General features: G+C 42.2%; 1 protein-coding gene across 1 annotated transcript in view; it reads left to right on the top strand.

The window, feature by feature from the left end:
- The window catches only part of zfyve1 (zinc finger, FYVE domain containing 1), a 70,104-nt gene that overhangs the window by 21,591 nt on the left and 23,187 nt on the right, over positions 1 to 25,326 (top strand). Inside the window, exons 3-7 of the mRNA XM_063039051.1 lie at positions 2,770 to 2,984; positions 14,361 to 14,467; positions 15,485 to 15,593; positions 22,942 to 23,039; positions 23,242 to 23,359. Of these exons, the coding sequence (XP_062895121.1) occupies positions 2,770 to 2,984; positions 14,361 to 14,467; positions 15,485 to 15,593; positions 22,942 to 23,039; positions 23,242 to 23,359 (647 nt within the window). The remainder of the gene's footprint in view (positions 1 to 2,769; positions 2,985 to 14,360; positions 14,468 to 15,484; positions 15,594 to 22,941; positions 23,040 to 23,241; positions 23,360 to 25,326) is intronic.

A 25,326-nucleotide genomic window follows, 5' to 3' on the forward strand; every position in this document is an offset into this window, starting at 1 on the left:
TGTTTTTAGCACATTAACTTTTATAAATCACAGTACTGAGTACAGAATTTGGGATGTATGGTGAAGTTGTATAAGAACACAAAATAATCTGCAGATGCTGGGGTCAAAGCAACACTCACAACACGCTGGAGGAACTCAGCAGGTCGGGCAGCATCCGTGGAAACAATCAGTCGACGTTTTGGGCTTGACAAAGGATTCTGGCCCGAAATGTCGACTGATTGTTTCCACAGATGCTGCCCGACCTGCTGAGTTCCTCCAGCGTGTTGTGAGTGAAGTTGTATAAGATTTTGGTGAGGCCAAACTTGGAGTATTGTGTGCATTTCTGGTCACTTACTACAGGAAAGATATCAATAAAATTGAAAGAGTACAGAGAAAATTTACAAGGATTTTTCCAGGACTTGTACCTGAGTTATAAGGAAAGGTTGAATAGGTTAGGACTTTATTTCTTGGAGAGTAGGAGAATGAGGAGAGATTTGATAGAGGTACACAATTATGAGCAGTGTACAATACTGTAAATGCAAGCAGGCTTTTTCCACTGAGGTTGGGTGAGACTAGAACCAGAAGTCATGGTTTGAAAGGTGAAATATTGGTGGGAACTTGAGGGGGAACTTCTTCACTCAGGGTGTCGTGAGTGTGAAACAAGTTGCAGCAGAAGTGGTGGAAACAGGTTTGATTTCAACATCTAAGAGAAGTTTGGATAGGTACATACAGTAGATGGGAGGGATAGAGAGGGCTACGATTCAAGGCAGGGTAATATTTTGGCATGGATTAGATAGGCCAAAGGCCCCGATTCTAAGTGCTCTATGACTCTCTATGTTAAATCTGCTCAAACTTCTAATGAAATAGAATCACTGGAGTGCCTTCTTTGTGATTGCATCCATTTGTTTGGGCCAGAGTAGATCCTCTGAGATGTTGACTTGCAGCCCTTTAGCCTCTCCACTGTTGACTTCTCAATGAGGAGCGGTGTGTGTGTTTCCTTGATTTCCCCTTCCTGAAGACCACAAAGTCTTCAAAGATATCAATTAAAATACAGGCTGCATATGGTTAAACTATAGACCTTCATGCAGTTGAATTATAGACAGCTGTCGTTGATCTTGTGTTCTTCCTTTGACTGCTGTTTTGTCTTAGTTCAAATTTTTCTGTTTCTAATTCACTGTCCTGCTTCCCATCTCATTCTTTCTTTGCTCACCTCAATCCACACTTGCATTTCACTGTCTTGCAATCATGGTAAGGTAAATCTCCTTTAAATAAAAATTGAAAGTGGATCAATATCTTTGGTCTCTGTCACAAACTTTACTCCTGAACGCCTAAATTCATCCTCTTGTGCCATCTGTCAGAAATGAAACTATGTCATTTGCAACCCCAGTGAAAGTTGTACAAGACATTGGTGAGGCTGCATTCGGAATGAGTTGTACAAGACATTGGTGAAGCTCATTCAGAATATTATATTCAATTTACATGGCCCTTTTATAGGGAAAGGTGCCATTAAGCTAGAAAGAGTGCAGAGCATCTTTATAAGGAAGTTGATGGAACTTGAGGAATCAAATTATGAGGAGTGGTTGAACAAGCTAGGGCTTTTTTCATTGGAGTAAAAGAGAATCAGAGGAGATCTTAAGAAGGTGTATAAATCATGAGGAGCATTATTTGGGTCAGTGCACACAGTCTTCCCGGGGTTGGGAATCAAGAACTAGAGGGCATAGGTTTAAAGTGAGAGGGGAGTGATTTAATAGGAACCTGAGGGGCTACTTTTTTTAACCAGAAAGGCAGTATATGGAATGAACTGTCAGTGGAAGTGGTTGAGGCAAGTACAATAACAACATTTAAAAGGTATGTGCATCGGGGATATGTGTCAAATGCAGGTAAATGGGACTAGCTTAGATAGAAATTTTGATCGGCATGAACCAGTTGGGCAGAAGGGCCTGTTTCCTTCTGTATCGCTCCATTGAAAAAAAGAATTAACCACAGGTTGAATTTTGGATATCACATCCATAGTATGCAAAGAGTACCTAATGCCATCTGTCTCATATTGATTGCCTCTACCAGTATCGTCATGGTTAGTACAATGCTTTACAGTGCCAGTGACCCGGGTTCAATTCCCGCGGTTGTCGGTAAGGAGTTTGGATGTTCTCCCTGTGACTGCATGGATTTCCTCCAGTTGCTCTGGTTTCCTCCCGCAGTCCTAAGGTGTACCAGTTGGTAGGTTAATTGGTCATTGTAAATTGTATTGTGATTAGGCGAGGGTTAAATCGGGGGCTGCTGGGTGGTGTGGCTTGAAGGGCCAGAACACCCTAGTCCATGCTCTATTTATCTCAAAAATCTACCTTAACTCATCCATTGCTGTAATCTTCATCCATAGCTTTGTCTAGACTTGTCCACTTCATTGCACTCTCAGCTAGCTTGCTGTTTCTAAACTTTGTGATTCTGTCAGCCTGCCGCCTTTGTTTAAGGTCATCATAGCTGGGGGTGGTAGTGGGGATAAGCTCCCACTACCTATTAAATGCTCCCAATGGCGAGCTTTCTTCCAAATCTCAAAGATGTTGGTTGGTAGATTAATTGGCCTCCGTAAATTGCTTGAATGAGTAGGTGAGTGGAACTGAGAATTTGGGGAAATATTTTTTAAAAAATGATTAATATCAGATTCATGTAAATGGCACAGACTGCCGATCCGAAGGGCCTGTTGCCACTGCCATCTTCTATGTCTCTGTGACTTGTGACTAAATGCATTCCTGGGTTGGTACTTTGTATTAAACTATTGACTTTTCTCTGCAGATGGGCCTTCAGAGCTGCCAGAAAAACTGCTACAGGAGCGATTTCATAAGCTGGGGCGCTTTCCAGAAGCCTTTAGTTCCATCCAGTACAAAGGCACCAGAACATACAATCCTCCAACAGACTTTTCTGGATTGTTGTGGACTGTTGAACAGCAGCTGAACAACAACACAACTCGCTCTCCCAGACCCCCAGGAATTATCTTTAAGGCTTTGAAAGTAAGATATTGTTTAAAGTCTAACCATAAACAATAAAATTTCTTGTCAGTTTGAGCTCTGGCATCTGCTATTGAAACTGGTGTAACAACCCAGATAAGTGCCACTTAAAATCAGTTTCACCTGGGACAGATTTTACTTGGTGTTGTCTCTGGATTCAGGCAAGCAAGGAACCCTGGTGTATATGATAATAACTAATCTGAATCAAAATTTCTAGCCTAATTAGCTAAAAAATTGAAACTTGTTGAGGATGAAAGGAGTTTGGGTTTCTATAAAAATCTGGTTTGTTTAGAAATGCCTTCCATAAATGTTTGGGGAAATGGAACAAAATAAAACAAGTTTCCAATGTTTGCTGCTAATTGTTGAAGACTTAGATCAGATAATAGTGACGTCATCATGAGAGGTCATCAGTTGGTTTAAATTAAAGCCCCTGCTTGAGGCTTAAAAAGAGTTTGGGGCCTTTGAAACTTTTCTGCGGGGGCCAATAAAGAGAAGGAAGGTGTAAGCGGAGTGGCCAGTGTTGGAACTGGTGCAGAGGTCAACGTTTCAGATTTCTGGATCATTGGGATCGCTTCTGGGGAAGGTATGAACTATACAAAAGGTTGGGTTACACCTGAACCTGAGGGGGATCAATATTCTTGTGGGCACTTTTGCTAGAGCTGTTGGGGAGGGTTTAAACTGATTTGGCAGGGGAATGGGAACTGGAGTGATCGAGCAATTGCTATACAAGTCGGTGCATTCTGTACTGAGACAGTGAAGAAGGACAGATCGATGATAGGGCAAAATTTCAGTCAGTGGGATGAGTTGAAATGTAACATGGGGACAAAATTGAAACGGGTGATGAATACAGGACTAAGGGTGTTATGTGTGAATGCATGTAGTATATGGAATAAAGTAGAAGATCTTGTAGTACAGTTAGAGATTGGCAGGTATGGTGTTGTGGGCATCACTGACTTGTGGCTGAACAAAGATCATAGTCGGGAGCTTAACACTCAAGGATACAAAAGGTGACGTAAGATCCGAAGATGTAGAATCCTTATGGGTAGAGTTAAGAAACTGCAAAGGTAAAGAAATCTGATGCGAGTTGTATATAGGCCCCTGAACTGTAGCCAGGATGTGAGATATAAATTTCAATGGGAATTAGAAAAGGCATATAATGAAGGCAATTCTATGATAGTCACAGGGGAGTTTAATATGCAGGTAAACTAGGGAAATCAGGTTGGTGTTGGCTCCCAAGAAAGGGAATTTGTAGAAAGCCTGTGAGATAAATGGCTTTGTAGAGCAGCTTGTGGTTGAGCCTACTGGGGGAAAGGCAGTTCTGGTTTGTGTTTTGTGTAAAGAACCAGACTTGATTAGGGAGCTTAAGGTAAATAAACCCTTAGGAGTCAGTGACCATATGATAGAATTCACCCTGCACATTGAGAGGGAGAATTTAAAGTCAGTTGTATTGGTATTACAATGCAGTAAAGGGAATTACAGAGACATGACAGAGGAGCTGGACAAAGTTGATTGGAAGGGGACACCATCAGGGATGACAGCAGAACAGCAATAGCTGGAGTTTCTGGGAGCAAATCTGAAGGTGCAGGATAGACACCTAAAGACAGGATGAGGCAACTGTGGCTGACAAAAGAAGTCAAAGTCAGTATTTTTAAAAAAAGAGAGGGCTTATAATGTAGCAAAGTTTAGTGGGAAGTTAGGGGATTGGGAAGCTTTTAAAAATCAACAGAAGCAAATTAAAAAAAACCATAATGAGAGAAAAGATGTAAAGTGAAGGTAAGCTAGTCAATAATATTAAAGATGATAGCAAAGGTATTTTTTCAGGTATATAAAGAGTAAGAGAGAGGTAAGAGCAGATATTGGAGCACTGAATATGAAGCTGGAGAGGTAGTAGTGGGGGGACAAAAAAATGGCAAACAAATGGAAGAAGTATTTTGCGTCAGCAGTCACTGTGGAAGACACAGGCACTATGCCAGAATTCAAGAGTGTCAGGCAACAGAATTGAGTGTCATTGCTATTACTAAGGAGAAGGTGCTTGGGAAGCTGAAAGGTCTGAAGATAGAAATGTCTCCTGGACCCAATGGACTACAACCCTGGGTTCTGAAAGAGGTAGCTGAAGAGATTGTGGAATCATTAGTATTGATCTTCCAAGAATCACTAGATTCTAGCATGGTTCTGGAGGACTGGAAAATTGCAAATGTCACTCCACTCTTCAAGAAGGAAGAGAGGCAGAAGAAAGGAAATTATAGGCCAGTTAGCCTGACAGTGGCATGGAAGATGTTGGAGTCCATTATTAAGGATGAGGTTTCAGGCTGCTTGGAAGCACGTGATAAAGTAGACCAAAGTCAGCATGGTTTTCTTAAAAGGGAAAATTTTGCCTGACAAATCTTTTGGAATGATTCGAGAAAATAACAGGATAAGCAAAGGAGAGTCAGTGGATGTTGTTTACTTGGATTTTCAGAAGGCCTTTGACAAGGTGCCACATGAGGCTGCTTGACAAGATAAGAGCCCATGGTATTACAGGAAAGATAGAAGATTGGCTGACTGGTGTCAGAATAAAGGGGGCCTACTCTAGTTGGCTGCTGGTGACTAGTGCTGTTCCACAGGGGTCAGTATTGGGACAACCTTTCATGTTATATGTCAACAATCTAGATGACAGAATTGATGGCGTTCTGGCCAAGACTGTGGACATATGAAAACAGGTGGAGGGACAAGTAGTGTTGAGGAAGCAGGGAGTCTACAGAAGGACTTGGATTGGAATAGGGATTGGAATATGGATTGAAATCATTAGTAGATGGAATATAGTGTAGGGAAGTGCATGGTCATGCACTTTGTTGGAAGGAATAAAGGCGTGGACTATTTTCTAAGCGTGGAGAACGCGCAAAAATCAGAGGTGCAAAGGTATTGAATTGACTTTATTTCTTATACCCTTCACATACGTGAGGAGTAAAAATCTTTACGTTATGTCTCTGTCTAAATGTGCAATGTGCAAGCATTGTAATTTATAATAAATAGAACAGTCAATGTAACATAGAAATATACTCAAATCAGCGTGAGGTAATCAGTCTAATGGTCTGGTGGAAGAAGCTGTCCCGGAGCCTGTTGATCCTGGCTTTTATTCTGCGGTACCATTTCCCGGATGGTTGCAGCTGGAATAGATTGTGGTTGGGATGGCTTGGGTCTCCAATGATCCTATGGGCCCTTTTTACACACCTGTCTTTGTAAGTGTCCTGAATCATAGAAAGTTCACAACTACAGATCCACCACTCTCTGCAGAGTCCTGTGATTAAGGGAGGTACAGTTCCCATACCAGGCAGTGATGCAGCCAGTCAGGATGCTCTCAGTTGTACCCCTGTAGAAAGTTCTTAGAATTTGGGGGCCCATACCAAACTTCCTCAACCATCTGAGGTGAAAGAGGCACTGTTGTGCCTTTTTCACCACACAGCTGGTGTGTACAGACCACGTGAGGTCTTCAGTGATGTGGATACCGAGGAACTTAAAGTGGCTTACCCTCTCAACCCCAAATCCATTGATAGGGGTTAGCCCGTCTCCATTCCTCCTGTAATCCACAACCAGCTCCTTTGTTTTTGCGACATTGAGGGAGAGGTTGTTTCTTGACACCACTGTGTCAGAGAGATGACTTCTTCCCTGTAGGCCACCTCATTATTGTTTGAGATTAGGCCAATCAATGTAGTGTCGTCAGCACTTGAGAGTCCTTGAGCAGGTTAACCTGCAGATTGAATCATTGGTAAGGAAGGCAAATGCCATGTTGGTATTCATTTCAAGAGGACTAGAATACAACAACAAAGGTGTGATGCTGAAGCTTTATAAGGCATTGGTCATACCGCACTTGTAGTCTTGGGAGCAGTTTTGGGCCCCTTATCTAAGAAAGGCTGTGCTGGCATTGGAGAGGTTCCAGAGGTGGCTCATAAGCATAGTTCCCTCTAAGCTGTGCGCGTGTGCAGTGCACAAAAGAAATTAATGTGCGCACAAAAAGTTAGTTACCTAAAATAATGTAGTAATTAATAATTATACTTATTGAAAATAATCTTTTAGCTAACTGTTTCTGTTAACTAGTCAGTTTTTCATGTACCTCAATGCACGGCACTAATTTACATCACCTCACCTATCCTGTTCTGTGGGATGATATTTGGAAACCTGACTTTTTGAAGCTTCATTGGCAAGTAAATCGCATTTGGACGGTGTTCAAACGCTCAGGCAACAGAACCCACCATTACTCGTTACAGGAGTGCTACACATGTTACAGTTGAGTGCAGATGAGTGAGAGCGAAAACGATCAAACCCACAGGAGATCAAAGTTGAGGTACAAGAATGATCAGCTTCTGATTTCTCCGCAATTGCAGATTGTGAATTCACATTTGGCAATGAGTAAGTTAATGCCTTATGTCTAAAGTATCATGATTTTCTAGCTGAAAATACTGTAATAGTTAGACAGTTTAATGATTTCAAATTTTCAGTGCAAGAAAAAACTAAATCCAAACAGATTTCAAACTTTGCTCAAATGGTGGCATTTGTACTTCAAAATGAACAGTTTTGCAACCTTGCACAGTTGATGGACATTGGGGGAATCTTCCTTGTGTCTACTGCGGACTGTGAGCAAGGTTTTAGCCTAATGAATCAACTCAAAAACAAGCTGAGAAACCGTTTAGGTGAATGTCATTTGGATATGTTAACGAGAATCAAAATCTATCAATTGGATGGAAGTTCTATTAGTCTAAATAGAGTTTACAAAGAATGGGTAAATGCCAAAGACGGGAGAGAAAAAATAACTGAGTGACTTAAATATGTATGTTATTTTGTTGTTATTCTGTGCAGTTTTATGTCAAATATTTTGTAAACCTACATAAACTGTGCCATGTGTGCATTCAGTGGGCACATACATTTGTCACAGGAAAAAAATTGCAAAACATAATATTTTTGCGCACACTGACCGCTAAAATTAGAGGGAGGATTGTTCATCAGGATTATTCCTGAATGAAAGGGTTTACATATAAGGAGTATTTGATGGCTTGGGGCCTGTACTTGCTGGAGTTCAAAAGACTGAGGAGGGATCTCATTAAAAACTTTTGAATATTGAAAGGCCTAGATACAGTGGATTTGAAGAGGATGTTTCTTGTAGTGGATGAATTTAGGACTGGGGGCACAGCCTCAGAATAGAGGGATGTCCCTTTAAAACAGAGATGAGAAATTTCTTTAGCCAAAGAGTGGAGAATCTGTGGAATTAATTGTGACGGACAGTTTTGGAGCTCAAGTCACTGAGTATACTTAAAGTAGATGTTGATAGTTTCTTGATTAGTTAGGGTGTCAAAGGGTATGGGGAGAAGACAGGAGAATAAGGTTGAGGGGGATAATAAAGCATCTATGATGGAATGGTGAAGCAGACTCAATGGGCCAAGTAGCCTAATTCTGCTTCTGTGTCGTATGGTCTTGTGGTCCTTGTCCAACCGAGAAGATGGCTGCTGTATTTTTTTCCTAAATAGAGGATATGAAACTTCATCGTAGTCTTGGTTCCTGTAATGATCTAACTTGAAGAATTGAGCAGATCACCTGCAGTTCATGACTGGAGTGTTGTTGTACAGGCAGAACAAATCTAAGCTATTTCATTTGAGGGAATCATTTGAGGAACTGTGACAGCTTTGGCAGAGCTATTGGGATCCATTCATAGGTTAGAAGTACTTTATCTGTTCTGGCCTCTAGAGGTGCAGTTTGTTTCGTATAGACATCACGTCCTGTACGTAATCTGTCTTTATATAATTCCTCCGTGGGATAATTTGGATTCAACTTGAAGCATGTGTTGGAAAGACATTCATCTCCATCTCCTCTTTATTTGTCCTTGAAACAGCAATACCTTTTCACAAGTAAGAGCTCGTTAAAAACTTTAAAGGAAACTTCTGTCTTGAGTGATTTTTTTTTGAGGGGTTTACCTCACTACATAGCTTTGTATGTCTGCACAGTGAGGGCAGTTGAGCCTTCAAAAGTTTTGCCCGCAGACTGGAGACATGTCTGAATGCTGTACATGGCAATGTCAACTGGAGCACCTTCAATCGCCGAGAGCTGGAAGTCAGGTTAGAATGTGGTGCATTGATTATGTTGTTGCAATACTTGAGTGAATCCATGATTAGCAGAGCTGCAGCACGAGCCTGCGCTTGAGCTGAAGCGGCAAGAATGAGAGCGTTTTATGCTGAATGCAAAGTTGGGATGCAAGTGGAGATAGTTCATACAGTCATGGAGAGAGGGCATGTAGAGGCGACATTAAATGTGCTCAGGGAAGAGCTTGAAGCTCAGGCTGCCTCAGGGGCAAAGAAGCAGTAGCTGACTTAGACAGTGACGAGTCTACAATTTAAATCAGTTGCTGTCATGCTAATGCAGATTACTAAACAATACGTCCAAACACCTTTTGGCTATGAAAGAAACAGTGCCCTAGCTCTACGAGGAGAAGCTGTCCACACCACACAGCTAGCATGCTCTTCACATAGTCCGGGTATTGACAGTCAAGGTCTACAGTAGCAAACACCCACAACACCCCCTTCTGCACTTTATCACAAGAAAGACCTCAGTCAAGAGTTGCTAAAGATGTCAACCCTATCTGGACAGTCTGAACAGGACACTTTGATATTTTGTCCACAACAGTCCTGAGGAGACATCAGATTGCTTGCAGGGAGAGAAAGTTTAAAAGAAGTGAGTGGGGGCAGTCGACATATTTTGCATGTCACAGTCCCGAGGAGATGTGTATAATTAAGTACTTGGCAAGGTCCAATAAAAGGAAGTTAGGTTTAACCGGAGAGGCCATTGTGTGAGTGGGGAGTTGAGGCTCTTTGAGACTTCAGCGAGGAGAGGCATAGGCCATAATTAGACTTTTTTTTTTGTTATTTATTCTTTCTTTTTTATTGCACATTTAGAAGAGTGGGGATGCCAGGCAGGATAGTGGAATGCTCCTCTTGCAGGGAGACCTCCAGTAACACTGATGACTGCACTCGCAAGTAGTGCATCCAGCTGCAGCTTCTAACACACCGTGTCAACGTGTTGGAGCTGGAACTGGATGAACTCTGGATCATTTGGGAGACTGAGGGGTTGATAGACTGCACATACAAGTAAGTACAGTACTGTGCAAAAAGTCTCAGGAACCCTCGCTATATAGGTGCCTAAGACATTTGCACAGTATTGTATTTGCGCCCATGGTGCAGGACACTGGAAGATGGTGACTGTCAGGTGGGGGAAAGGGAATAGGCAGCCAGTGCAGAGCACCCCTGTGGCTGGTCCCCTCAACAACAGGTACACCATTTTGGATACCACTGTCGGGTGGAATGACCTGGCAGAAGAAAGCCACAGTGGTCACTGAGGCTTTGTGGCTCAGAAGGGAAGCGGGTGAAGAGGCAAGCGAAGTGACAGGGGATTTGTTGATTAGGGGAACAGAAAGGATGTTCTGTGGATGAGAGTGAGATTCCTGGCTGGTTTGTTGCCTCCTGCTGGGTGCCAGGGTCAGGGACATCATCGATAGAGCCCCCAGTGTTCTAAGCTGGAGGGTGAGCAGTCAAAGGTCATGGTTCATGTTGGTACCAATGACATGGGTAGGAGAGGTGACGGGGTCCTGCAAAGTGAGTTCAAGGTGTTAAGTGCTAAGTTAAAGAGCAGGATCTCCAGGGTTGTGATCTCAAGATTGCTACCAGTGCCATTTGCCAGTGAGGCCAAAACTAGGAAGATCGTACAGTTTAACACCAGGGGGGAGGGCTTTAGATTTTTAGATCATTGGGCTGTCTTCCAGGGAATGTAGGAGCTGTATGGAAGAGATAGTTTGTACCTGAACTACAGGGGGAGCTAATATCCTAGTGGGAAGGTTTGCTGGTGCTGAATGGGGGAGGCAGGGGTTTAAAGTCGAGTTTAAAGATCTCATTAAAAACCCTGTTTAACTCACTGCACAGCTTTGTATATGTGCACTGCAAGGGCAGTGGAATACCTCAATCTTTGCCCCTCTTATAGGGTTTAAAAGAAATTTGCCACAAAAACCCCTTGATTGTATTTTACATCTTCAAAAAGCGAGGTTATTGTTGTAGAACCTTTTTTCAAAAGCTACTGTGTTACATGAGATTCTGTCGATGCTGGAAAACTGGAGCAACACATACGTAGTGCTGGAGGAACTCAGCAAGTTAGGCAAGATCTGTGGGGGGAAATAATAGTCAACGTTTTGGGCTGAAGTCTTTGATCCTTCACCACCGACTTACTGAGCTCCCCCAGTACCATGTGTGTGGTATTTTATTAAATTGTGCACATGAGTTTGAACCTGTAGAGCAATATTGTATTGGGCTTGCACTGAGAAATGTGGAACCATTCCAATCCTACTGGAGCTGAATATTTGATGGGCAGTGTGGATCATAACAATGTGGAATATGCTGATCTTAGGAAAATGTGTAGTTTAGTCCCTAAACAATGGAAAACTGCAGTTGCACAAAACATTAGCTACACTGTAGCTAGAGTATTGTATGCAGTTCTGATTGCTACACTATAGGAGGGATGTAAGTAGCAATGGAGGGAGTATCAGGCTGTAATCTTGAGCGTGGAGGGTAGAAATTATAAGTAGATAATGGATAGTTTTGATTTATTCTCTCCTGAATGTAGGAGGTTGAGGAGATGGCCTCATGGATGTCTGTAACATTGAGGTTTATATATAGCCAGGAGAGTCCACAACTAGAGGGCATGGGCTTGAGGTGAAAGGGGAGAAATTCAATGGAGATCTGAAAGGCAGGTTTTTCTACACGCAGGGTGAATATTTGGAGTGGAGGAGGTGGTTGAGGCTGATGCAATTACAACATTTAAAAGATGTTTGGCAAAGCACTTGGATACGAAAGGAGTTGAGGGTCATGGGCCTAATGAAGCCAAATTGGGGTTGAGTAGGTGGGCATCAAGGCTGGCATGGAAGAGTTGGGCTGAAAGGGCCCTTTTCCAGTATAATTCTGAATCTCTGACTTGTGCTTGATTATACTGAGTTGTGATTCTGGCTTGGTGTTGGCTGGATGGAGACCAAGGAATTTATTTAATGCAAGTTATTGCCATCATCCTGTCTATGTGCTTCTACTGAGGTTGTACAAATTCTTACATCAATAATTGTCCCTGCACTTTCTCTTTCCCACTGCCTTTAAAGAGGAGGACCATTAGGACTGTAAATGTTCTGATCAACAATCCTTCGTCAATTTTGGCAGCAGTAACCTTTATCTGGCTATTTAGCATAGTGGTTCGCACAGTATTTAGAGTACAGGCAACCTGGCTTCAATTCCTGCCATTGCCTGTAAGGAGTTGGTAAGTTCTCCCTGTGACCGTGTGGGTTTCCTCCAGGTGCTCCTGTTTCCTCCCACAGTCCAAAGACGTGCTGGTTGGTAGGTTAATTGGCTAGGATTAATTTGGGGGTTGCTGGGTGGTGTGACTCGAAGGGCCAGAAAGGCCTGCCCTGTGCTGAATCTCAATTAAATAAAAATAAAATATTCAGTTTGTGAGATTTTTCTGCAGTTCTATTTAGCATGTACCCATGTAACCTTTGTGACAAATTTTGTTCGGTTAGTAAGATGACAATTGTGGTGAATGTTGTAAAGTTGATAAGGTGGTACAGAACAATAAGTTCACTTGTAAAGAAATAAAAGATTGCACAAAGACACTAGTCAGTGGAGATTGTAACTGGATGCCAAACAGTTGATTAAAGTGAAGTGTTGCAGGTTTTGAGAATAGGAGCAGTGTAAATTATCACTGTGGTGCTGTGGAGATGGGTTCTGATTTGGGGATGTCAACACGGCTTTGTGTATAGAGAAACGTGTCTGACAAATCTCTTGGTATTCTTTGAGGAAGTAACCAAGAAAAAAGGAGAGGTTAGAGTGGTTAGCTATTGTCTGTGTGAACTTTTGACAAGGGCCTTCATGGCAGGCTAGTCTGGAAGGTTAGATTGCATGGGATTGGGAGGAGATGTCTGACTGGATTCATAATTGGCTCTCTGGTAGGAAACAGAGCATGATAGTCGAGGGCAGGCCAATGTCTAGGTATGTCAGAGCGGTTGGTGCTGAAAACGTTGTTGTTTTATGAATTACATAAATTATTTGGATGTGAATGTACAAGGCATGGTTAGTAAGTTTGCAGATGATGCTAAAATAGCTGGTGTTGTAGATAGTGTAGAGGGTTATGAAAAATCACAGGGAGATCTTGATCATCTAGATATGTGGGCTGAGGCTAGGCAGATAAATGTGAGGGGTTGCACTGGGGAGATCAAACCAGGGTAGGAGGCGTAGTGAATGGTAGGGTCTTGTGGAGTGTTATGGAAGAGGGACCTAGGAGTGCGTGTGCATAGTTTGCTGAAAGTGGCATCACAGGTAAATAGGGTGATGAAGGTGTTTGGCATGCTAGTCTTCATCAGCCAGAGCATTGAATATAGGTGTTAGGATGTTCCATGTGGTTATATAAGACATTGGTGAGGCCACATTTGGAGTATTCTGTATAATTTTGGTCACCCTGTAATTGGAAAGATGTTATTAAACTAAAAAGCATGCAGAAAAGATTTACTGCGATGTTGCCAGGACTTGGGAGTCTGAGTTAGAGGATCTATAGGTTTGGACTTTATTCCTCGAATTTAGGAGATTGAGAGGTGACTTGATAGAGATATACATGATAATTTGAGGCATTGACAGGGTGAAAGTACATAGTCTTTTTCGAGGGTGGGGGTGCTGAAAACAAGAGAGCATAAGTTTAAAATTAGCAGCAAGACTTTTAAAAGGACACTAGGAGTGGCTTCTTCATGCAGAGGATGTTGTGCATTTGGAATGAATTGCTAGAACAAGTGATTGAGACAGGCACATTAGCAACACTGAAAAGCCATCTAGTTGAGTACATGGATAGGAGAGGTTTACAGGGCTATGGGCCAAATAGGAGCGACAATCTGCATGGAAGAATTGGGCAGAAAGGCCCTTTTCCGTGCAGATTTGAAAATGAACATAATAATCCAAAAAGTAGATGTTCATGTTTAAAAAAAAGATAAGCAGTATTCCTTTATTTTTTAACATCAAAGCATTGAATATCACTGAAGTAAATAAATATTATGAAATATGTATTCCAATGTAAAACATAGCAGTTTATTTGTGTTTTAATTCAGACAGAAATAGATGTAGGAGAGAAATGGAAAGGGTACGTTTGGAATTACTATAGCATGTCATCCAGAATGGGAACTTCAAAAACCTTTTACGAAAATAATAACCTCTGATAGATTTCCCTGAATTGTAAAACATTTCAGTCGAGGTTATGCCCACTAGTAACAGTGACTGGGTATTTTGATACCATTAGAGAGGAAAGCAACTCTACTGAATAATCATACTTTCAAAAATTTTTCTTTAGGCTTTGAGTGAGCGTTTCTGTGGAGAAATAGCAGATGACCGAATGGCTTATAGCTGCTTCTTCCCTGACGAATATTTTACTTGCTCCTGCACATGTCTCAGCTGTGGGTAAGTGAATATCTATACATCCTGATGCAGGGCTTTGACTGAAAACATTGACAGTTCCTTTCCTCCAGTAGACTCTGCTCAAACCACTGAGTTCGTCTAACAGATTGTTTGTTGATAATGATACCAGCATTTGCAGTCTTCAGTGTGCATGTGTGCGTGTGTGTGTATGTGTATGTATATGTGCATGTGTGCATATGTGTATGTGTGATCATTCCATGGTCAAAGTCACTTAGATCACATTTCTTCTCCATTTTGATGTTTGGTCTGAATAACACTGAACCACTTGACCTTGTCTGCATGCTTTTATGCATTGACTTTCTGCCACACATTTGGCTGATTAGATATTTACATTAATGATCTTTATTTGCATTAAAGTGGCCATTGAGTGTATACTATTTTTTAATTGGCCAAAGGAGATTTATTGTGTTGTACATGTGCAGCATGGATGTAATTATCATGAAACCAGAGCATTTGGGGCATAGATATTCCTATAAAACCACACAAACTTCAACAGTGCAGTCTCACTTTATGGTTGAGCTCATAAAGCAGTGCTGTTGAATGGGATACATTCATTGAAAGGATTAGTCTAATTTGAGCCCGGGCTTCTCACATCTTCAGTCAATGGAACTGTAAAGAAAGAGATGGATGCCAGATGCAAGGGTAGCTGTGATTCTTGCAAGTTAAAGAAAACTTTATTGCATTTTTGTTAAACTGATCATTTTTTAACTTTGTGATTCCAAAAAAGAGCCCAGAGATTTCAGCTAGTCGGTAAATCCAGGTTGCTGCCAATGACTTTCAAATAGGTGGTGGTGGAAAGACATTGAAGAAGAGTATATTTGTCCCTCTCCAGATGTTTGGAAGCACAGAAGATTTAAAAGAAAATATAAATTGTAATGGTCAAAAATGATGGGCATTTTCTCTTAGTCTGGCAATTGAAATTTTGTAGTGACAAAAGGAACCACTTTGAACACCCAGATATGGTGCCATGCTCAGAGTTATGTTGTTGGTCTGGTTTAGGGTTGGCTGCAAGAACAGTATGAACCATGCAAAGGATGGCATTCGTCATGAAGCTCAAAGCCGCTGCAGCTACTCACACCAATATGATAACAGAGTGTATACTTGCAAGGTGAGTTTGTTTTCCATTATACTTCTGTTGTTAAACCTAGCTTGCTGAAGAGATCAGTGGATATGCAGAGAAAAGGCAATAATTCTACATTGTAAAACAGTTCAGGACCAGCATATTTTATAAATTGTACTTGATTCATGCCTCATAATTCCCTTCCAGAATTATGATGTAAACTTGTGTTTTTAAAAATCCTTATTGATATCTGTAGAATACCTATATTTATCAGTTGGTTTTGACCCTTATGACAACTTCTCTGCCTGGAGATGTGCTGGGCCAGGCCAGGTGGATTGTTGAGGGATGGTTTCTGTTGTGTGAATTAGGTCACCGGAGAAAGGTACTTGTAGATATGAAGCAGCCTCTTTATTCGACAAAACAAGATACAGCAGGATCATATTGAGACGCTTTCATTGCAAAGCACTGGCTGGCCCATGCTACCTGATATTTTATGTGCTAATCATCACAGGACAATTCCATATTTGCAATTCTTCCACAATGCTTTCTTTGAAACTACACACAAACTTCACACTTCCCGATTTGCATCCACACCAGACATCTATATGAATTTTAATCAGCATTGTCTGGTCTATGATTCAAGGCTTTTAGGAACATATTGTTCAGAGCTGCATTTTAAATTAAATCTACAATCTACAGTATATTCAGGTTTGATGATTGGTGGCTGAAGTCATTTGCTAGATGTGCTAAACCCAAAAATTGCTCTAACAGTCCCTCCTCTTGGCCTTCCGAGACAAAAATAAATTTGTACCAGGAAAAAACAACTTTAAAGGAGGATCTGCTCAGATAGGGCAGCAGAAATGCTGCACCTCAGAAATCCCCCCCCCCACCATTACTTTATGTGCATCTACATCTACCCTATTATCCCTAATCGCTACCTACAAGATTGTTCCATAAATTTGATCAACAGTCTTTAGAAATGCAGCTTCGTTCATATGCCTGTTGGCTCTTCCCCTGCTGGCCGATTAATCTCATTCCTTGTCTTCACCCCTTCATTCTCTGGTCGTTAAAACTCTCTCTTCCCAGAGGCAACAGAAAGGTAGGTAACATACATCAAAGTTGCTGGTGAACGCAGCAGGCCAAGCAGCATCTATAGGAAGAGGCGCAGTCGACGTTTCAGGCCGAGACCCTTCGTCAGAAAGGTAGGTACATCAGATTCACAGGCCCTCTCATCGATGTACAGGAAGTGGTTGGGGTGATCTCTATTTGAGTGACAGCAAGGACTTCTCCCTGGTGGCAACCCCTTCCGAACTGTCCAATCGATCACTGGCCTGACTGCTGAAAGGGGCCGGGTTACTTGTATTCACTCCCTGTTCAGGCTGGGGGTGATCGCCTTCAGATGCTGTGTGCAATCTTTCTCAGTCTGGCATGTCATCGAAGTTGTGGAACCTGTTGTCTGTGCTTTAACTTAAATCTCTCCCCATCTATTTTCCCCAGTATCTTTTTTATTCTATGCTATTCAACGAATCATCTACCTTCTAAACCAGCCTTCATTACAGAGTACTACTGCCATCACACTTAAGCGTGCTATTCACGGGTTTCTGTCATGCTCTGGGTGTCTTCTGTCTGTTCCATCAACTGTGATCAGCTCTGGTGTGACCGGCTGGTGTTCATTTCTTAGATTCTCTGTAATTACACCCTTACTGGGTGCACTTGAGCACCTGCACTGTCTGTGAGAGCAACAAGAAGGTGAATCATACGGTTTAACCTGGGTCTAGTGTTTCTACTGGCTGCCTCGCCGAGTCTGCACACAGACTCAAGAGTTACTTGTTAAAAGTATTGTCTCTGGTCCTATCCATCTGGGAGCAACCCTTGCCCCTTCAGGCAGCACCCTCACCATGACCTGGTCACCCGGCTGAGGGAGGACTATCTCCTTTCCCTCTGGCTCTCTCTGATCAACAATGCGCTGCTGTAGCTTTGCTCGGTCTTTCAACACCTTAAGTTGGTTACACAGGTCTTTCACACACTGTCATTCTATCCCTGTAAGCCCCAGGCTCACCGTACCCTGTAATTACCCCATCAGAGGAATTGCATTGCCCGCACCATCAATAATTCATAGGGGCTGAAACCCAGCGTGCAATTTGGGGTTGCTCGTAATCTCATCAGGATTCCTGGAAATACATCAACCCATGTCTTTCCCGTCTCAGCTATAGCTTTGGTTGTCGCTGATTCCTGATTGTTTGGCTCATCCTTTCTACCATCCCTGAACACTAAGGGTGGTAAGGTTGGCGGAACCGTTGTCGAATCCCTAATGGTCGGCACATCACTCCCCCTATGAAACGTGCTTCCTGATCAGAATCCACTTGGACTGGGGTTCCCGGCCTTGGCAGGATTTCCTGAACTAGAATCCATGCAGCAGTGCGGGCGGTGCAGTCCCTTGTTGGGAAAGCCTCTACCCACCGGGTGAAGTGATCCATAATTACTAGACAGTAACTTTTCCCCCTGCTTTTGGGTAGGAGCCTCGTGAAGTCTATCTGAATGTTGCCAGCTGTAGCTTTCTGCCCTTACCAGGGTTATGCTGGGCACAAATGATACAACACGGCAGAATTTCTCAACATCCCTGCCCCTCACTGGCCGCCAGCAGCCCTGCTGGAGAATTGTGATTATACTCTGCCTTCCCTGATGCATCACCCTATGATATAACTTCAGTAGTATCTGCCTAATACGTGGTGGGGCCACCGTGACTCCTTCCTCCCTGTGTATCCAGCTCCCATCTAGTCCCTCCTTTGCCCCTTTTCTCCTCTTCTGCATCCACCTCTTCATATCATTTTACTAAACTGGCTTCAGTAGTTTCTTCGTGGTATGTTCTTCCTGCTCTATTTCCATTTAGCTCTCGTGTGCCTCCCCCACTGTTAGGATGATGATCGTGGGATTCAATCCGGCGTTCCTAACTATCATTACTGTCTTGTGAACAGCGGTCAGTGCGTCAGTTTTTATAGGGTACTGCTTATGAGGTTTATGCAGGCCCCGCTCTATTTTAACTGGGTTTATCTTTACTCGACCACAATTTTACTTGAGTCTAGGCCACACTGCTGGGAACTGCTGACAAAGTAACCCATAGACATCATCCTGGCTTCAGTCTCTGATCAGAACAACTGCGGCTATGCTGGCTAGGTTGTGTACTCTGATGGTTGTTTGTGTTTGCTGCCCCTGACTTGTCCATATTATTTCTCCCTTTCCTGTTCCTGTAATGGCCCCTCCTTCCCTGAAGATGACTATTCCCAGGATAGTACCGTCATTATTTGGGCAGACCCAGAAACACACTGGAGGCTGTACCTTGTCGATTTCGAGTATTTCCAACTCTGTTCTTTCTGATTTTACTCTTTTCCCTCTGACACCTGTAATATAAATAGCCTGCCCGGTTGTTGGAAAGGGTAGTTCAATTATCAATACCGATGCCCCTGTGTCCACTAACACATGGCATTGCTGGTCCCCTAACAATTTGTTGTGTACATTTGCGGGACACCAGTGCAGTACACAGTGGGGGCCTCCGCCACATCTTTTTCTGCCCAAGAAGCCATTTTCATCAGCTCTATGGTCTGATCGATAGTCAGATTGGACAAACTGGGTGCTGACAGGGTGAGCGATTGCCTACCTGCCATGACTTTCGCCTGGTTTTCTTTCCTCTGTTTTTGGATACTGCCTCCAACAGGCCACAGCTATAGCCTCCCACATCTATTCCAGCAGTTCCTTGTTACATGCCCTGGCTGCTGGCACACAAAACACCCTCTGTGAGGTCGCAGCAGCTGCATCCACTATAGCCACTTTACCATTTCTCTTGTACTTCCTTTGGTCTATCTCACTGGCTCGTGAAGATATCACAGAGTAGGTCGGCTCTACTGCAGTCCCCAAGTCTAAAACTTCCTGGTGGGCCTTCATTCATCATTTTCAGGAAGACTGGGTCATCGGTCCCTGGATTATCCAACCCTGAATACTCCTCATATGTTCGATATTTATGTTCTGCATAATCCATAGCTGTTTCATCAGCTCTTTGAATCAATGCCTTTATCGTTCCCCAGTTATTTTCACCTCCCCCCCCCCGATCATTGCCTCACTTCCCCTTTAAAAGAGTGATATCTTTCTTCATTGCTGGCGTTCCTGTGTCTCCTGGGCCATACTGTCCCCCATATTCCTCAGGCACTTGGCCAACATTTGTATATCCTTAGGTTGCATCTGGTGAATTTCAGTCATTTCCTCGAGCCTGTGCCAGAATTCTGAATTCCCACATGTGACTTTAAGTGAGGGCAACTCTGACAAAATGTCGTTTCTTCCCGGAGGTGAAGGGCTTATGAATGGTCGTAATCAGAGTCACGGGCTGTCTCAGATCATCAGGGTTCTTGACCTGATGTTGCCTGACCTCAATATGTGCCATCGTGACAGGAATATCTGGGTAAAACCTCTCCCTGAAATACCTCCATACTAATGTCCACACTGCGCAAAATATAAATGATGGGTATCAGATAAACAGTGCATACTTAAAACAACGGAGTATGGACTCTGCAATCTGCCACTTCTGAGCACCTGAACTGAAGATGCCTGCTGTATTCCTTTGCATCACACTCGCAAAACACATATGCTAAAATGCAGCCCCGGGAAAGAGTATACACTTACGTCCCAAACCTTCAATAACTACCCTTCACAACTGGTGGCTCCATCTTACCAAATTAACACACACAGTTTTGTCTCTTACATAAACATGCATGCACTTGTGCACACTCTCCTTTTATATCTATAGAAATGTGAGTGCTAATTTTAAAAATACTCACTTATTCAGACTGCTAAGGTTGCAGGCCACACGATGGGTCACCCAAAGGTATCCCTGTCCTGACACCTAATGTTGTTGCATGAATTGGGTCACCAGAGAAAGGTACTGGTAGGTATGAATCAGCCTCCTTATTCGACAAAACAAAATACAGCAAGAATCATATTGAGACACTTTCAGCGGAAAGCTCTGGCTGGCCCACACTACCTGATATTTTATGTGCTAAACAAAAAAAAAGGACAATTCCATATTTGCAATGTTTCCACAATGCTTTCTTTGAAAGTAGACACAAACTTCACACCTTCCATTTCGCACCCTCACCACAGACGTCTATATAAATCTTAATCAGCATTGTCTGGTCTGTGATTCAAGGCTTTTAGGAACTATTGTTCGGAGCTGCATTTTAAATTAAATCTACAACCTACAGTATATTCAGATTTGAAGATTAGTGGCTAAAGTCATTTGCTACATGTGCTAAACCCAAATATTACCCTTTACAGCTTCCACAATGCTCACATCAAGCCTTGAGTAGTGTTGCCCCTGGTTTGGGCCATGGATGGTGAAGAATCCATGTTTTCTCTTGTGCTCTTTCCATCCAAAATCTGTTCCTGAGGTCACAGCTTCCTGTTGAACTTTGCCCACTGGGTACCTGGAGAGCTATATATTTTCCTTCAAGGCATGAGGGAATGTCCACTCAAGGAAGGTCAGATGTTTGTGGTTAAGTATCTCCTGGACTTTCAGGTCGTTTCATCAAAGCAGTTCTGGTGTTCGGTGTTGGAGAAGTCTAGAGTCTGTTCACAGGTGCTAATTATGGTGCAGTCTAGACATGTGGACACTGCAGCTTCCACTGGCAATGGGTCTTTCAGTATCTGTCAGCTCTTTTAACAGTTTCTTGTGGCGATATTTCTGACTCAGTACTTTTGATATTTTCATCAGTTAAACCACAGTGTAAATGTATATTTGTGTACAATTTCCACATAGAGTTGCATTTTCGTTTGTTAAAAATTAGCTCTTGTGTCACATTCCGTTGTTTATGGCATGGACATAGCTCCATGTTTTATGTAATAAATGCTTGTTGGAACAAGATGAAGTTTGAGTGAGGAACAAATTTTGCCAAGCTCTGAATTGTAGATCGGGACACCGTTCGTCCTTTGCCTTTATCTTACTACATCTTAATAATATATTGTTGTGTTCATGTTTGTATTAAATCCATTTCCAATAACAAATTAATTGCCATGAAGAATGTTGATTTGGTGAATTCATTCGTTATTGTTGAAGCTGAAGTTTATTGTCATGGTCACACCACCTATCAAGGGTATAAATGCTATGAAAATGAGCTTTTTGCAGTACATTACAAACATAAATTAACATTCTTTATACATAACATACACAATAAAATAAGCTAAAACATTATGCCAATAGTGCAAGATGGGGGAAATGTTGTCCAAGGTAGAATTAGGGGTTTTCAACCTGGTTCAAGAGCCTAGTGGCAATGGGAAGAAGCTGTTGCTGAACATCAGTGTGCATCTTTAGATTCTGGTCTCTCCTGCATGATGGAAACAGTGAGTAGAGGGTATAGTCTGGATAGTTAGTTCCCTGATGGTGATGAATGTTGCCTTCCTAAGAAATCATTATTGGGAGGAGAGCTGTATCCATGAGAGAACTGGTAAGTCCACTATTCTCTGTAGCCTCTTGTGTTCCTGTGCATTGTAGTTTCCATACCGGGTGGTGATGCATTGTGCCTATCTAGCAGTTTGACAGAGTCTCTGACATGCCAGATCTTCTGAAACTTCTAAGAAAGTAGAGATGCTGGTGCATCTGCATGTTGGGTTCAGGATAAATGCACCTATGAACTTGAAGCTGCTCACCCTTTCCACTTCAGGCTCTTCAGTGAGGACCAGTGTTGGTTCACCTGATTTCCTCTTCATAAAGTCCGCAATCAGTTCCTTTGTTTTCAGATGTTGAGTGCAAGGTTGTTATGACACCACTTACCCTGCTGACCTATCTCACTCCTATATGTTGACAGCAGTAGGATAGTACTGAAGGTGGGCTTGGATTCTTTATTCTATATTTGCACAATTACCATTAGCTTAGTTTGATAATTTTGCTTTTTTTTTAGAATTTATGCTGTTGAGATTTTCAGTTTTTTTTATGCCACATCATTAGGTAGAGGTTTTCCTCTTGAAGGCCTGTTTCCATGGGGTTGAGCTACCTACAATCTTACACTAGCAGCAAGTTTCAGCAGGTTATAAAAGCATAAACCTTATTTCAGTTTCACCAGTTTTCCACTTTCCAGGAAGGATCACATGATGGTGATTTTAAAAGCCTTGATATGAGCTGCCTTCCCCAATCCAGAAGCCAGTTACGGTGTGCTTGCTGCTCAGGCAGACATCAGCTCAGTGCAAAATAGTACTTTGCCATGAAGCCAGGCAGCAGCTGAGGGGAAGGACTTTCTTTTTCAATAACCATTATCACTGATGAATAGGTCTAAAATGATAAATAAATACTATTCTTTCTGGGCGGTAGGGAATGTTTGAAACTGGAAACCACAATGAAATGATGGTTTTATTACAGGCTTGCTATGAGCGTGGAAAAGAAGTCATTGTGGTGCCAAAAACATCTGCCTCCACAGACTCTCCTTGGTTGGGCCTCGCCATATATGCCTGGTCAGGGTGAGTTTCTACACCTTCTAACTTAATACCAAGACCTCAGCCATCCTGACAAGCCCCACTAGAGCAGATGTGTGGTTCAGAACCACCAACAAAATATTGTTGAAATTAAGCTGACAGTGTATAGTCTTACAGCATTCCAGTTTAACAGTTTTTTTAGATGTGAATATATTGAATAAGTTACTGAGTTTATTGCCCCTTACAGGTATGTGATTGAGTGCTCAAACTGTGGGATCATTTATCGGAGTCGACAGTATTGGTTTGGTAACCAGGATCCGGTGGACACTGTAGTAAGAACAGAAATTGAACATGTTTGGACAGGAGTGAGTACAGCTAATTACATCTCTCCTTGTGCACATGCATGTCTACATTTTGTACTAGACTTGTGATCCAAACTCTGTATGTGGTGTAGCTAGAAGAATTGATGTCTCATACTTCGATGATCTCTTTATTCTATTATTTATGATTATTAATCAAAAGTACTCTTCGCTACTTTTCTTCCCCAGTTTTGAAGGGTTTCAGCCTGTGACTTTAGATTGTTTCTTTTTCCGAACAGCTGCTTGACCTGCTGTTCCCAGCACTTTGTTTTTACAGCAGGCTCATTAACTTTACAGGTCGTTGTGCAAATGCTGGAATTTCCTAACAAAAGGAAAGCTCAAGATGATCAAGTAGACTGAACATGAATTTATTAAGTTGGCTCTTGACCTTCAGTTGACCTTGCCGAGACCTTGCACCTTATTGTGAGCGTGCACTGCACTATCTCAGTAACTGCAATCATTCATTCTGCATTCTGTTATTGCTTTTACCTCAGCACCGGTGTGCTGAAATTATCTGTATGGATGGCAAGTCAACACAAGTTTTTTCACTGTATTTTGGTATATGTAAAAATAAAATAAACCAATTTACCAATTTAAAGGGAAATTATCTTTGAAAATGTTGAGTTTGAAGATGCAATAAACAGAGTGGATACAGAAAAATCGATAGAATTGCATATTTGGATTTCCAGATGGAATTTAATAAGGTGTTGAATAAAAGGTTGCTGCACCAGGTGGTCATATATTGGCATGGACAGGGATTGGCCAACTAACAGAAAACAGGTTGGCAGCCAGTAACCAGTGGGGTGCAGAGGAATCAGTGCTGGGCTTCAGCTTTTAATAAACTTCATTGAAGGCGTGGATGGTGTGACTGCATTTTTTGAGAATGTGAAGACAAGAGTGTGAGTAAGGTGTGAGGAGGACAGAAGTACAATGGAATATCAGTAGGTTATCTGAGTGAACATGCAGTTGGCAGATGGAGTATAATGTGAACAAATGTTACCTACTCCTTGGAAAAATGAAAAACAACAGGGTTTTCGACCCATGGATGAGATTATAGAATGTTGTTGTACAGATAGATCTGGGTGTCCTAATCCACAAAACACAGAAGGTTAGCATGCAGGGACATCAGGTTATTCGGGAGGTGAATGTATATCATTGACTGTAGTTGCAGGGAGATGGTTTTTGCTGCAGCTTTGCAGGGTAGTGCTGAGACTGCACCTGAGCAGGCTGCCTGCTCTACCGAAGGAAACACGTACTTGCATAGTCCCAAGATGAAGGAGCTGATAAGTGAAAAAAACTTGAATAGTTTGGACTTGTACTCTTTACAGGTGATCTTCTTGAAATATTGACAGGGTGGATGATAATGTTTTCTCTACTGGGATTTCTGCAACTCAGCTATCAAAGTAAAGGTATGTAGAGGACAAAATAGAGGAATGTCCTCTCTGAAGATGAAGAAGCTTTGGAATTTCATAGTCCAGAGAACTGTTATCAAAGTGGAGATTGAACTATAAGATTCGCCAGAGATATGGGGGAGCACTTGGTGTTAAGGCTGTTAATATCAATCAATATCTTATTGAATGATGGAGTTGTTCATAATGTTATGTTCTTATACTGTAGTGTTATTTATTAAGTTATGTATTGATGAGGTTTATGCATACAATTCTCTAGTTATCAACATTGCGGGAAGAGCTCATATGGTTTCATATATAAAAGTAATTTATTAATTACATTTTCAGAATCATTCATTCCATCAAATTCCCTTTCCGACCCACTCCACTCACCAGTTCCATTCACCCACTACAAATATGTTTCATACATGTGCTTCCTGCTCCCCCCCCCCAATCTGGTTTTGGTTCCAGCCCCCCAAGTGACTTCTGTCATTGACTGTCCTTAGCTTAGCGGTTTCCGTTGTGTTCCTGCTCACCACTCTCCAGCCTTCACACTCACCCCCTACCTTGCTTACCTGCTTCTCA

This window comes from Mobula hypostoma, chromosome 1 (genome assembly GCF_963921235.1).
Source record: "Mobula hypostoma chromosome 1, sMobHyp1.1, whole genome shotgun sequence".
In the NCBI taxonomy this organism is placed as follows: Eukaryota; Metazoa; Chordata; class Chondrichthyes; order Myliobatiformes; family Myliobatidae; genus Mobula; species Mobula hypostoma.